The following is a 14,869-nucleotide window of genomic DNA, read 5'->3' as shown; positions in this document are numbered from 1 at the left end:
AACATGTGAGTCTAAACCGTAAAATGATTTAATGTTAAGAAATACAATATTTATAAGTTTTATAACACATTAATTGGGGTGTGTGAAGTCCCAACCTGCATTGTGCTAACGTGGTTGCCCACGTTGCCACGTCCAGTGGGACGTATATATGTATTCATGGTCGTGATGATGATACAATCATTGAACAAGTTTGGGATGAAATCAAATTATTTTATTAAATATTTTGAAAATTATATTACAGAAAAAGTGACGAAGCCCTCCAGTGGTGAAGGCCGGATTCGAACCGGCGTCTTTAAGCTATCGCGGCTAACGCCATGCACGCTACGGCCACCTCGCCACGGCGGTACCCGTCCCAATTTCTCGACTATATGTCATCTTAGTAAGACTAGGCGTCTTTGACCAGCTCTAAGAGCAAGCAAGTACACGCTTGCACCTCCTAAACAAATACCTTACGGAATGAGGGCTATCGTTTTTTTGCTCACCAGTTGGCGCCTCTGTTGATGGTGGTCCAAAAGACTAAAGAACAGCTGTCAGTCATTGAAGTGACAAGTGACATTTGACATTTCGAACTATGGAAAAGACCACCATTTACACTAGCGCCCCTAGCGGCGAACTCATACGCGTTAGCCCTCATTACGTTAAAGCGAGAGTGACTGGTGCTGCCATCTATGAACATAGAACATACGAGATATCTTAAATCTAATTTCATGAATTTTTGAGCCGACTGTAGGTTTGAAAATTTAGAAAGTTATATGTTCCAGTTCCAATCATATCCAGCAATACTTCATCAATTATTACTTAACATTTCATCCCAAACAGTTAATTTTTATCCAGATAAGTATTAATTTCAAATACAGTTAGATACACACAACACTACGCCTCGCGCACTCTGAAACCGGTTACACTCATAAACAACACTGTCCAAGGTATAAAGCTAGCATTTCACTGCCAACCGGTCACTAGAGCTCTCGCGTTCTCAATTTAAATTTATATTTTTTTTTATTGTCTATTTCAAATTCTTTTTTTTTTCAAAATGTTTCGGGTACTGAGATGTTCGTTGATTTTTTTGATAGCGGTCAATTTTAGGGTGTTCACGAGAGCCACGTCGACGGTGTCCAAGTCGTTCAGCGCCCACGGCGTCGTCTCCGATGTCATCCCAGTGGCTCCAGGGGCTCTTGCTGTCGTAAGTACACTAAGTACTTTAATTTTTTTTTTATTATATATAGGTATACATAGTCTGACATACTCACTGATGTGCAATCGGAAAATTTCAAAAATGGACATATTTTTATATGGGAATATTTCGAATATTCCGTTTCCAAATCTGTGGCCCTAGTGAGTCTCGCGCAGCTTAGGTATAAATAAGTGTTACGTAAAACTTACGCCCTTTTACAACTGCGCTGCGCTGTGTACCCTTTTTCACTAGGGTCACATATGAATTAAAGATGTGATTCTTTTCTGGGATTGACTTATCGGTAGATGGTAAAAAGCCTCTAGGAATATTCGACCCAAATACCCTGCCTACATGGTTTCCCGAATTTATTTCTTCAAAGTTTTAAATATAAATCTTAAAACTTTGTGCAAGAATTGTTTCTGGTCTGTTTGTGTAAGATTAATTATTTCTAATCAATCGTGTTTTTAAATTACGGTTTGAGTCGACAAAATCACCTCAGAAAATTCCAACTCTAAATGATTGTTTCAGGTGAAATACCCCAACGGAGCGGTCGTGAGCGAAGGCAATGTGCTCACTCCCACTCAGGTTAAGGACATCCCGCAAATCAGCTGGAACGCCACCCCGGACAAATACTACACCGTCGCCATGATTGGTGAGTCTATAAATTCACGCTCTAAATACCGACATGAGCAAAAGCAAACTGTAAACGGCGCGGCGTGTTAGACTCAAAAAGGTGGACGCTGATAGCAATATTTTTTCCCACACTTGTGACACTTGTCACGAATATCTCGACCACTTGTCGATCTCGTTTGGGCCGGCGCTGGCGCTTGTTTCCACCGGTGTCGCTAATGCTAACAAGCCAATTACGGTGCAACCAATTTGGCAATTCACGAAGGGATGGACGGTGATTGGATAATGGGATTAATATGTAGGACTTAACTGTTGATTTGGTTATGCGTACTATGAGTAGGGTGTTGGTTAACAACGGTTACGAACTTGTGGTGTCTGTGCATTAAAATGCTTAACCCCGCTAACCCGGACATAAAACAAGTTTCGTATGCCAGTTTTCTTTTCAAAAGTAGTCCTATAAAGAAGATTATAAATTATTTAATTATAGGCAGACGGTTGTTATTATTGATTAGAATATAGATATAAGCCTACGAGGTCGGCGCTTTATTGACTCCTGATCGGTTTTAGGTACCTACTAAAGAGTGGTCCGGAAAAAAATAGCAGGTAATATGTGTAGGTACAAGATTTTTTTTAAGTAGTAAGTAAGTAATATTTATTTGTGAAACACAGGTTATATACAGATGCCAGTGAGTTAATATACTTACAGTGCTCTGTGATCTACCATGAAGGTGTACAAATATTTAGTCTTATAGATCTAACTTATTATCGTATAGCTTAGAAACTATTACAGATTTACGTCATAGCAAATTAATTTATTATACATTGAAATTGTCATTTTTTTTTTAATAAATTAATAGGATAATTTTGGTTACGGGCGAAGTTTTTGTCAGATAAAAATTCATTTATGGTATAGTATGTAATTTTGATGAGCTCTGTATTTAATTTGTTTTTAAACATTTGTATCTCTAAGGCTTTCAGGTAGTGAATTGTGTATTTTGGACGCCATGCCTAATACACTTTTCCTTAATAAAGCAGTTTTGCCACTTCTCGTTTGTATTGCATTGCATGTCTATATACTCTTTATCTAGTACCTATGTCTCGCATTCGTATTCGATCTTAGGGGAAACAGCCGGATTAGATTTAACAAAAACGGCCACTTCATAAATATATAGGTAGGCTTGCAAGTGTCAGTATATTTAGTTCTTTGAAATAGGGTTTGCATGAACCATCTATTTCTAGGCCACATATGGCACGAATGCATTGCGCTCTGAATACGAGTAGTTTGTTGAGTTACACCAGAATATTATTGCATTTGTATATTAAAACAACAGTATGATGAATCTTTATTGCAGACATAAAAGACATTACTGCCACTGCCATTATTTTTTTTCTTTTTATACTACGTCGGTGGCAAAGAAGCATACGGCCCGCCTGATGTTAAGCAGTCTCCATAGTCTATCTACGCCTGCAACTCCAGAGGAGTTACATGCGCGTTGCCGACCCTAACAATCCTCTCCCTCGAGCTAATTTTTCTTCTTCTTCGCCATTATAACAAGCCTCCGTGTGTCGCACATTGTATGAGATTCCTGGTTATTTCTTTTTCAGACCCCGACGCGCCATCCCGCGCGGAGCCCAAGCGCCGCGAATGGCAACACTGGCTGGTCGGCAACGTGCCCGGCAACAATGTTGCTGCCGGCGAGACGCTGTCCGCGTACGTGGGCTCCGGGCCCCCGCAGGTACGGTACCCTTCCCGAAGTTTTCGGGACGTAGATTTTCAGCTACTGAAATCCGTCATGTCCTGAAAAGACCATGCGTCAATATGGTCCAAAAACCAACAGGGTTCAGGTCCCTTTTGTTTGACATAAGTATTGAAAGTCATAATGTTGCAACATTTTCGTAAGGTTATCCTGTAGATAGGTTTGTTTTATGGCAATCCTGAAAAGTTACGCGTTTCTGAGAAAAAAAAAAACAAATTATGACTAACGAAAATGCGGACAAACAATATGACTTAAAACTTAAACTTAAAACTATATTAATAAACCCGGTTCAGAGTAATTTCGTTAAATAGGTATTCACTCGTATGCCTAAATTAAGGACGCTAAGTACGAATAATTTCATTCATTGACCGCCTGTTCCTATCTCTGACGCGCATAATTATATTGCTGCCCCGCCGACGATCTAAACTAGAAGTAGAAACTATCCGCAGGGCACCGGCCTTCACCGCTACGTGTTCCTGGTGTACCAGCAGCCCGGCAAGCTCAACTTCGACGAACCCAGACTACCTAACACGTAAGAGTCAACAGTCAATATACAATCCCACCAAAAACATTTTCATGTAAAATGTTGCCAAGACGAAACCGTAAGGCTCGCACTGTCAAAAAGTTATCAGATCTCTTGTAGAGCCAAGCCCTAACAACCCCTCTACAAACCCTAACTTCACAAACTCTACACCTTAGTCAAAATACATGTGGCTTTGCTGTTTCGTTAGTGGGGGTTTTTAGAAAAAATGGTACCATTTACTTTTTTCGAAAAGCATCAACTTTTGGGTTATTTAGACTCAGAATCACGAGTACTATTGAATGAGACAAAGAAAAGAAGTGTCCCCAGTTTTTCATACAAATTATGGGTGACAGTTTTGTAACGGTCCATACAAAATGTATGTGAAAATGCGTTACAAAGCTGTCATTTTTTTTGGACATAGTAGAAATAACCCAAAAGTTGATGGATTTTGGAAAAAAAGTTAATGGTACACTTTTGAGTGAAAATACCCTAGTACAAGTAGTAGTAGTAGTGTAGTAGTATTGTGTAACAAAAAAGTAATGAACACTGAATATTTTTTTGCTTTACGCCCATGTGGCGGTAGCGAGTTCAAATATCAATAAAATCTTAAGTATAAGATCTATGGAATTGAATCTTTTTTATGTTTAATAAGTCCACTATCGAAATCGTATCCCGAGAATTTAGTTTATCTGGTATAATCCAAACCCAAGTTATGAGGCTTCAAAATAACGACGAAACGCTTCGAGAAAATATAGGTAGTGCCCTTACTCTTCGCTTGGCTCGTCTTGGCTCGATTACATTTCCAATCGAAAAAACGCCTCTCACACTGCAAAAAAATTTCGTGATTTGTTATCGAGTATTTTCCTTGTTTGGTCAAATACCCCATAATATTGTCTCCGGAATGATTGTCAATATTAACTTTTTTTTAATTCGAACTTGTAAGTAAATAAGTAACAAGCTTGCGTCTACTTGTCGGTTTTTTATACCTACACACTACACATTAAAGCAAATACAATTTATAGCTGTTCACATTTGGTAGGCTCACATCATACATGTATTGTCAGTTGATTTACATAGCATGACTGTTTCTTGTACAGTCAGCATTAAATGGGTAGTGACGGCCAACGTGGCCAAATATATAGGAACACATCCTTATTTCTATGGTAACAAAGGTGTGTTACGATGTATTTGGCATTGGGTGTCATCTATTTGATGCTGACTGTAGATAAAAAAACTGCCATCTTTTTTTTTTTTAATCTTATTTATTTTATAAGCCATACATCTTAAATTGCCATCTTAATTTTTTTTAATTTTGGTATACTTAATCATGTTAAAAATTGATATCTGAGTCCTGATTCGAAAGGATTTCATTTTTCATATCGGGACTCAAACTGCCTTTGCTGCTTTGTGTTGAGAAATGCTACAATTGGTCAATGTTTCCAGATCCGGTGACAACCGCGGAAAGTTCTCCATCCATAAGTTCGCGACCAAGTACGGGCTAGGCGCCCCCGTGGCCGGCAACTTTTACCAGGCCGAGTGGGACTCCTACGTGCCCATCCTGCACAAGCAGCTGGGCGCCTAAGGAGGAGGCTTAGATCTTAACATCTCTAACTTAACACATTCGCTGACGGGGTTAGTGACGTCATGTGTCATAGGCCAAAAGAAACAAAACTACGCGAATGCTATAGCATTCGTGTCCGCCAATGCGTAAACATGGTTAACACTTAACACGTTTTTGGGTGGTGGAATGTATTGAAAGTAATCTAATCTTTATAAATGTTTCGCTGGTTTGAATTTTGAGACTGTAGTTCTGAATTCCGATTTGGATTTATTTATCTCTACCTCTATTCCTTTACGGTTGCATCAAGAGTATGCGCAGTTTCCCCTACGGCTGATCTTGCCCTGACTGACCCCACACACGTGCGCGCATCGCGGAGCGAAGCCGCGAACGCGAGTGTGGAGTCGACTTCGCAGATCTGGAGATCTTTGTCGCCAAACTGTGCGCAGTAGAATTTGTGCGTGGAAGTCACTTCATATATCTTTGGTGGAAGTTTATTTCTTGCCGATTTTTTTTAGTAAACGAGTGATAGGCAATAAAAGACAAAAAAAAATATTGGTGAGTTTATTAGCAATAATGTAACAAACGCCCAAACTTGTACAGCAGTGGGACGTAGTCTAAACTGTGTAAATTCGTAGTATGTAACAAGGTTTACAGGTGATTAAAGTACCTTTAGTAGTGACAATAAAAACTAAAAAAAAATAGGTGGGTATATTAGCAACAATATAACAATAACGAATAAGATTAAACTCCCAAGCTCTTATAGAGCAGCGGTACGTAGTCATCGAACTGTGCGCGGTAGAAATTGCCCGCGACCGGCGCTCCGAGGTTGTACTTCTCGGCAAACTTCTTGGTAGAGAACGAGGCGCGGCCGTCGATTGATCTGTGGGGTAATAGTAGTTTATGTGACTGCTACATAATGAAAGGCATCAAAATACAAGTGTGGGTTTATGAAACGAATGAAATGTGTTTCATAAAAGGATCACAGGAGTATTTTAATGCCTAATTATGTACTACATACACATACATAGATAAAGCTACATCCATATCATAAGCTTCAAAAAAACAAACTAATTTTATATTTACAAACCTACTAATGGCGGCAAATGAAAACTTTTTTCACGCATGACACGCATCCGTAGTTTTTTGTTAATTCAGAGACAAACTAGAGTTGGGGGCCGACTGCCATATCGTTGGATATCAAGAAACACGCTAGATTTGTCAAAATTGTTTGCAACTGACACTTTCATTTCGAATAAAACGTCATCTCGACTGATATTAGACTATAGCCCAATTCTAAATTTGAATGTAATTAAAATATCGGTTATCGATAACGTAAAGTAAAAATTACGATTCAATCACAGATGAAGGTTTGTTAATATAGGCCATTAGCTTATCGCTTCTGAACATATTATAGGGAAGTTATGATATGGAAGTAGATAAAAAATTTCAACTAAACTACTACTCATCGAAACAATTCTAACTTTTTTCTTTCTGCTTTCTGTCCATGACAAGTTTGAGTGTTACTATTGTAGACCTAGGACATCCTTTAACGCCCAGGTTTTTAGGAGAATGGACTTGAAATTGGCGCGTGAATTGACAATAAGACCCTTTGCCAAAAACAAATTGTCAGGCGTCCAACTATTTCGATACCCTTACAATTTCTATGGTGCCATTCAATACTCCAGACTTTAAAATTTAACCTAAACTTTATATAAATAAATAAAGTTATATAAATTAGTTATTTAATTTAGAGGTGAAAATGTATATGCATTTGTATAAATAATAAATACTAATAAATAAATATCATAGACATGATTGCACATATTGAATAAGCCCCATATATAAAGCTCAAGAAGGCTTATGTTGTGAGTACTCTCAGACAGCGATATATATATAATATAAATATTATTATTTATTTAATTCTTAACAATATACATTGTGTCGAATATTAATTCATGCATATAAAATGATTACATACATTAAACACTTGAAATAATCACATTAAAAATAGTAAATTCACAGTAAAAAACAACAAAAAAAAAATATCCTAATACTAAATTAATGACTTCTACGAATACAACAACAATAATAATCTCAACAATTGATATTATAGGTATGTCATTCACAATGCATAAAATAGTCAATAAAAACAACATAATTATTAATCTTAATAAAAAACGTTACTATTGCGATACAAATTAAAATATGTCATTTACAAATTCATTGATAGAGTAGTAACATTTTTCTACAAGAAAAGCCTTTAATTTGCGCTTAAATACCTTACAGTCAGAGATCTGTTTATACTCTATCGGTAGTTTATTAAAAAGGTGAACTGCCTGGTAGCTTGCTGAATGTTGTACAATTTTGAATTTAGGCACTAAACTATTTTTAAGGTCTTTTCTTCTCGTTGCAAGTCTCAAAGCTCTGTCGTAATCGCTTTCAGTTTCCTCCAAATTTTTTACTAGACCTGATAGGATAACTAAAATATACAGGCAAGGCACAGTCAAAATTTTAAGTTTTTTAAAATGCTCCCTGCACGATTCCCACTGGTATTCTAACTATAATTCGGATAGCCCTTTTCTGCATCAAGAAAGCACTTTTAGCATTATATAGGTAGCTGTTACCCCACAATTTAATACTATATCGTAATTTAGATTCTATGAGGGCGTAGTAGACCGCCTTAAGCTGTTCAATTTTTATTTCTTCCCGTAAACTTCTCAAGGCAAAACAACCTGAACTCATTGAATTATCTAACTCCTGTAATTGCGGCTTCCAATTTAGATCAGAGTCAATCAAAACGCCTAGGAATTTCACTACTTCAACTTGCTCAACAATTTCTCCATTTATATTAAGAAATAGGGAATCGGTGCATCTAGGACTAGTATTAAATAAAATCGATTTAGTTTTACTACTATTCAAGGTAAGATTATTTACTGAGAACCATACAGAAAATGCATTAAGGGCGCTGTTGATTACCTCATTAAGCTCTGTTATACAATCAGCAGACGCTATAGCGTTGGTGTCATCAGCGAACAATACTAACTTCAAATTAGGAATAGAGACGTTCATATAACTAATCAAATCGTTAACAAATAACACAAAAAATATAGGCCCCAAAATGGACCCTTGGGGAACACCTCGTCTTATATCAATCATACGTGATTTATGCACCGTTTCGTTATTATTTTCTATGTGTTTCAATTCTATAATAATATATACTTAAATACATATAAAAGGCCCAGGACTCAGGAACATTTGTTGAACGTACTATTTATACTTTGACACCTACTTTCATACCTTGTAAATTTTGTGACAAAATAAATAGAATGACGCGTAACTTACTTGTTGGTCAGTCGGGGCTCATCGAAACTCAGCTTCCCAGGCTGTTTATACAAGATGTACACGTAGCGATGAATGCCAGTGCCATCCGGGGGTCCGGAGCCGATGTATCCAGAAAGCACCTCGCCGGCGGCCACATTGTTGCCGGGGATGTTGCCAACTAGCCAGTGGTGCCATTCGCGGTACACGAGCTCGGGGCCGTCATAGTTGTCGGGGTCTGAAAAAAAAGGTAGTTATGTACCACACAACAGAGTAATCTATGTATCTTATATATCTCGTTGGACTGCAGGATTGGCTTGACACCGCTGAACTAGCACCATTCTTAATGCCCGTCTTTATAAATATAAGCGAATGACTTATATTAAATATGCAAATTTAGTTTATTAAATAAGCAAATGTTGCCTTACAGCATTCATTCATCGAATTCCGTGGAGTTGGACTAGTTGGAACTGCAGGTTACTGTCCCAGCGGTGTTCCCACACTATATATTATTCTCCTCAAATCTTCTTAAAATTCTGCAGAAAAGAAGGCTACCTTATTTTATGCATATCTTACCAATGAAGACGAGTGTGTAGAAGGCATTAGCGTCAGCCTTATAGGTGACGGTGGGCTGGTCCTTCACCTGGGTGGGGGTGAGTTCGTTCCCTTGTGCTGCTTCCACGCCACTCGGGTATTTCAACTGGTAAGAAAGAAAGCAGTACCAATTAATTTAGTTTGTGGAATTATATAATATTTTCTTCGGTTACCGCGATAGTTACTCATGAAATAAAACTATGAAAACGGATTATATCGCGTATATTGAATTTATAATACCCGTTGACCACGAACGCTGTAAAGGGTTCGAAACGTCGGGATGTATTATAAATTCAATATACGCGATATAATCCGTTTTCATAGTTTTATTTGTGGAATTATAGTTGGTGGCTGAGATCAAGTTTTTTTCTTTTTCACCAATCCAATCCGAAAAGTTTACCTGATATTAACTCAAGAGGACTTGTTACGTATGACAATTCCATAATAGTGTCCTTTGCCCCGGTGCACGGTGGACCTTTTGCCCCACATGCCCTTTTGAATTTGCATGGTATGTACAAAAAAAACAAGATGCGCCGTTTCAGGGTGTCATATACCGACTACCTTTCGAAGCTTAAGATCTTTTGTAGATGGCTGGTAATGTATAAATAAAAATTTAACAACAGCGATACAAAACTGTCATTATGGCGATAAACACTCAAAAAAATTGTTAATGATCGTGTCAAAATCAGAGTAGGTGCTGGAGAAAGGCCCTTACAATGGTGGTTATTTTAAAATGCAACTCTTGTTTAAAACTGCTGTCATTGCGTGTAAGTACAAATAACTGTGCATAAGGCACCAAACATGGCATAATTAAAAAAGTACCCCAATTTGAAAGAGTTCGCTTATTCCAAGCTAAATTTGCATCAATTAAGTGCTACCTTAGAAGGCTTGAGAAAGTAATTTACTTTGACTTTCTTTTTATTGACTTAACATTTTGTTTTATAGGTAGGAACGTCCTTTTCGTTCACGGCGCCCAAAAAATATTATACATTTTTGTTTTACGCTTCAAATTTTTTTTTTATTTCTTTACACATTAATTATCAAAACTTAAGTCTTAAATAACTAGTACTTTACGACATCATATCTACAATCTACAAGTAGGTATAGTCACCTGCAATTATATATGTTAAGGATGACACGTTAGGCCGGGCCGTGTCCGGGCCGGAGCTTCCGGCGCTTACTTTTCTATGACATGACAGGTGATCACGTGATGCTTTCCATAGAAAACGAAGCGCCGGAAGCTCCGGCCCGGACACGGCCCTGTCTAACGTGAGTCATCATTTACTCTTCGTAGGCCGCAAAAATATGTGACACGCTCTTATGGCTCTACAAATAAGATTGTGTCAGATAGTCAAATATTTTTGCGGCCTTCATTGTGTAACATATTATTGCAGGTGACTGTTTTAGCCTATGGGAGTGTTTGTAACTCAATAATAATCACATAATCCAGCCTAGGTGGCCAAAAAATACCTCGTTTAGAGAAATAATTATTAGGTAATCGTAATTTTTGCAAATACGATTCGCAATCTGTGTTTTTCTATACGTCTACGTAGGTAACGAAGAAATGAAAAAAAAAATAGCTATTCAGACACAAGACTTATATTGACCGGGATATAGACCGTCATTACCTTTTGTGTTATTTATGAGCTCCCGATATTTCGACGGAGTTACATGCATCTTGTTCACGGCGGCTTGTTCTAGCCTAGGTGGCCAAAAAATACCTCTTTTAGAGAAATAATTATAAGGTAATCATAATTTTTGCAAATACGATCCGCAATCTGTGTTTTTCTATACCTCTACGTAGGTAACTAAGAAAAGAAATGGATAAAAAAATAGCTATTCAGACAAATAACTATTATGTATTGTCAGCCTATAACTGAGTAAGTCGGTCGGAGGAATCGCAAATTGCTCTGCCATGTTTCCTTATGGCCGTCTTGAGTAGGTATTAAGTATTTACATACATCATAACACACAATCTCCTACGTTTATCGGCTTGAAGATAACCACATCCGTAAAACCAAAACAAAAGAGCGTTATTCTTATATTTAGCCGTTTTTAGGTACCTACTTTAATTATTTTTAAAGCTGATGATATCGTTGATACCTTTACCTACGGTATGCGAACATGAAAGCGTTATACATTTTCATCATGTTTTGACATCTGTTAACTTTTAAATAAGTTACTAAAAATACTATTGAAAACGGGGTATTTGTTCGTTTATTTGATTATTATTATGTTTATTTGTTTCATGAGCTCCCGATATTTTGGCGCTTGCAATACTTACTACTAGGTTAGGTTATTTATTTGTGTGTGAAAGCGATTTATTCTTATTTTTATTATGCGTTAACGATAAGGAGTTAAATAATAGTTGGAATGATAATCAATCAATTTTAATGGTACAATCGTAATCAGATTAAAATATTTTATTTATAGTTTTAATGCATCATAATCATCATTACGATAAAATCGTGTCTGAGTCTCGGGAAAAGCCAAATATACGACAGTATAAGGTTCACGTTTGTATGGGAAAAATACAAATTCTAGCTATTATTAGAAGAAGCGATTTCATAGAACATAAAAAAAAAACAAACTGGTTGAGCACTCCCGTGTAGTTGAAATACAAAACTTGGTGTATTTTATCAGCATAATAAGTGTAAAAAAAAATAAGTGGTCGAAAAATAATTAAAAAAAGTTTTTTAAACCACCCTAATGCGCAGACGTGCAAGTACTTTCGTAATCTCAGATAATCTTTAATGAAGAAACCGGCCAAGTGCGAGTCGGACTCGCGCACCGAGGGTTCCGTACTTTTTAGTATTTGTTGTTATAGCGGCAACAGAAATAAATCATCTGTGAAAATTTCAACTGTCTAGCTATCACGGTTCATGAGATATAGCCTGGTGACAGATGGACAGACGGACAGCGGAGTCTTAGTAATAGGGTCCCGTTTTTACCCTTTGGGTACGGAACCCTAAAAACTGACTTACAAACCGGTAAAAAATACCATTAAAATCATCCACCATATTTAATTTCAAATGTTGACTGGTACTCACCCCGATGGTTGCAGTGGGTGCCGTGGGGATGACGTTTAGCTGATATTAACTCTACTATACCTATAGTATATTTCCCTTAAGACAAGAGGACTTGTTACGTATGACAATTCCATAATAGTGTCCTTTGCCCCGATGGACCTTTCGCCCCACATGCCCTTTTGAATTTGCATGGTATGTACAAAAAACCAAAATGCGCCGTTTCAGGGTGTCATATACCGACTACCTTTCGAAGCTTAAGATCCACCATATTTAATTTCAAATATTGACTGGTACTCACCCCGATGGTGGCAGTGGGTGCCGTGGGGATGACATCAGGCACAATCTTGCTCGACTCAAAAGCGCGCGCTACCAGAGACATGGTTATCTAAAACCGAAACAAATGCAGTTTAAGTATCTAGGTTCAGAACTCAAGTCCTGGGTCTCGGTAAGAAATAATTTTAAATCTTTTATAATTAATTATGGTTCCTAGTTGAGTAAAAACCTGAAGGTGATATGTGGTATTTTCTATAAAAGGGACCTTATTGTCGATGGCGCTTACGCCATTATAAACGATTTTCCGATATAAATACAATACCGCGCGACGCTGTGCGGCGTAAACGCCATCGACAATAAGGTCCCTTTTCGTAGAAAATGCCATATATAATTATTTTTGGCCTGACATTATTTTTACTACTTTGATAGAGGGGTCCCTTTCTTCAACAATGTGTGATTTTTCGAAGTTTTATTTAACTAAAGAAACACTAATATAAGAGCCTCGGTAGAGAGTATCATTTCGTTCCATTTGGAGTTGAAACTCTAGGTCCATGGGGTCCCAGCGCGCATAAGTTGTTTGCAGAAATCGCGAAGCGTCTGGTTGACGTAACTGGTGACCGAAGAGCTGGCGGCTTTCTCGCACAACGTATCAGCATTGCGATACAGCGGGGAAATGCCGCCAGCATCCTTGGTACAATGCCTCAAGGGCCTATTTTAGATTTAAGCTAGTTATTAATTTCGTTTACGTAGTACCACTGTATATATCTTGTATGTAAATAAATGTATTTAAGAAACACTTACCTGTTTCTCGTGCGATGTCTTGAACAACACTGAGCTGTGATGTGATAAACCGTGGATTTTGTTGATAACATACACATTCGCAAGCGAATGCCTGTGAACGTAGGGTATAGGTGCGGTATTTGCATACATACATGTAAATTATGTGTATGATTACGAGTACTACGGATTAGGCCTTTTTATCGGATCGTGAAAAAAGTTACTTATTCATAAATTACGTAACAGACTAAATAAAGTAACAGACAGAACATAAAAATTCATCGCCTCGATCGAGAATCGAACTCGCGACTCCACGCTCTGCAACCAACTACACGCAATCAATGATAGAGTCCGCAATTATTTTGATAGCACACGCAGTGCGTGTTATTTTAAACTTTAAACTTTTATGAAATTATGACGTGTACCTAAATTACACTTGTACTGCGTATGCTATCAAAATCGTCTGCAAACCAAAGATGATACTTAATTTAAAAAGTTTCGTTAGCAGACGGTTTAGACTAGCAAGAACTTGCATGCAATTTTCATTATATTGCGATATCTGATAAACATTTTAAATGCAGTTTTCCTTAGTAGTCAGCAATGTAACGTTAATTGCACACAAGTTCATGCTAGTCTAAACCTTGCTTAACGAAAGACTATAAACAGATATTGATCTGAATTAAATAGCACTTATAGATTCAAGCCTTCGTGTATAAATCCATACTATCCATACTAATATTATAAATGCGAAAGTGTCTGTCTGTCTGTTACCTCTACACGCTTAAACCGCTAAACAGAATTAGTTAAAATTTGGCATAGAGATAGTTTGAGTCCCGAAGGAGGACATAGGATAGTTTTTATGTCGGAAGTCATCCCTAGAGGGTGAAAAGGGGGGTGGGAATGAGAAAATTAATTAATTGCCTGTTAATTGGTGTAAGCAATTAAGAATATTATGCTCAAAATTATTGCCATCAGATTTTATCCAGGCGCTATACTTACTCTCTGCTGGAATTAATTCCACACAGACGAAGACGCGGACAAAATCTAGTAAACAAATAAAGTCAAGTAGTTTCACTGGAATTAATTTTTACTTCGTGTGATTCATTGAATAGATATGTACTAATTCTTGTGAACTTCCGAAACTCTTCTAGCTCGATTTGAAATTAAAATGAGGTTACTTTGATTCGCGGGGTAACATTGATCATTGATTTTTAAACTATAAGGAATTCGTTT

The 14,869-nt window shown here is 37.4% G+C and overlaps 2 protein-coding genes across 2 annotated transcripts; one reads left to right on the top strand and one right to left on the bottom strand.

Moving 5' to 3' along the window:
* The first annotated feature begins 953 nt into the window (after window positions 1-953).
* Window positions 954-5,864, top strand: LOC134750297 (protein D2-like). The gene is made up of 5 exons (XM_063685460.1): window positions 954-1,183; window positions 1,703-1,826; window positions 3,410-3,540; window positions 4,011-4,093; window positions 5,528-5,864. The coding sequence occupies exons 1-5, from the start codon at window positions 1,034-1,036 to the stop codon at window positions 5,664-5,666; spliced, it is 627 nt and encodes a 208-aa protein (XP_063541530.1). The 5' UTR covers window positions 954-1,033; the 3' UTR covers window positions 5,667-5,864.
* Window positions 5,865-6,289: 425 nt separating this feature from the next.
* Window positions 6,290-13,716, bottom strand: LOC134750298 (phosphatidylethanolamine-binding protein homolog F40A3.3-like). Its single transcript, XM_063685461.1, has 5 exons — window positions 13,661-13,716; window positions 12,885-12,971; window positions 9,540-9,663; window positions 8,988-9,201; window positions 6,290-6,525 (listed from the first exon to the last, which is right to left on the bottom strand). The coding sequence occupies exons 2-5, from the start codon at window positions 12,963-12,965 to the stop codon at window positions 6,387-6,389; spliced, it is 558 nt and encodes a 185-aa protein (XP_063541531.1). The 5' UTR covers window positions 12,966-12,971; window positions 13,661-13,716; the 3' UTR covers window positions 6,290-6,386.
* Between the last annotated feature and the right edge of the window lie 1,153 nt (window positions 13,717-14,869).

This window comes from Cydia strobilella, chromosome 19 (assembly GCF_947568885.1).
Source record: "Cydia strobilella chromosome 19, ilCydStro3.1, whole genome shotgun sequence".
Lineage (NCBI taxonomy): Eukaryota > Metazoa > Arthropoda > Insecta > Lepidoptera > Tortricidae > Cydia > Cydia strobilella.
Note: the sequence above shows the minus strand (reverse complement) of the source record. Positions and strands in the feature narration are given on the sequence as shown.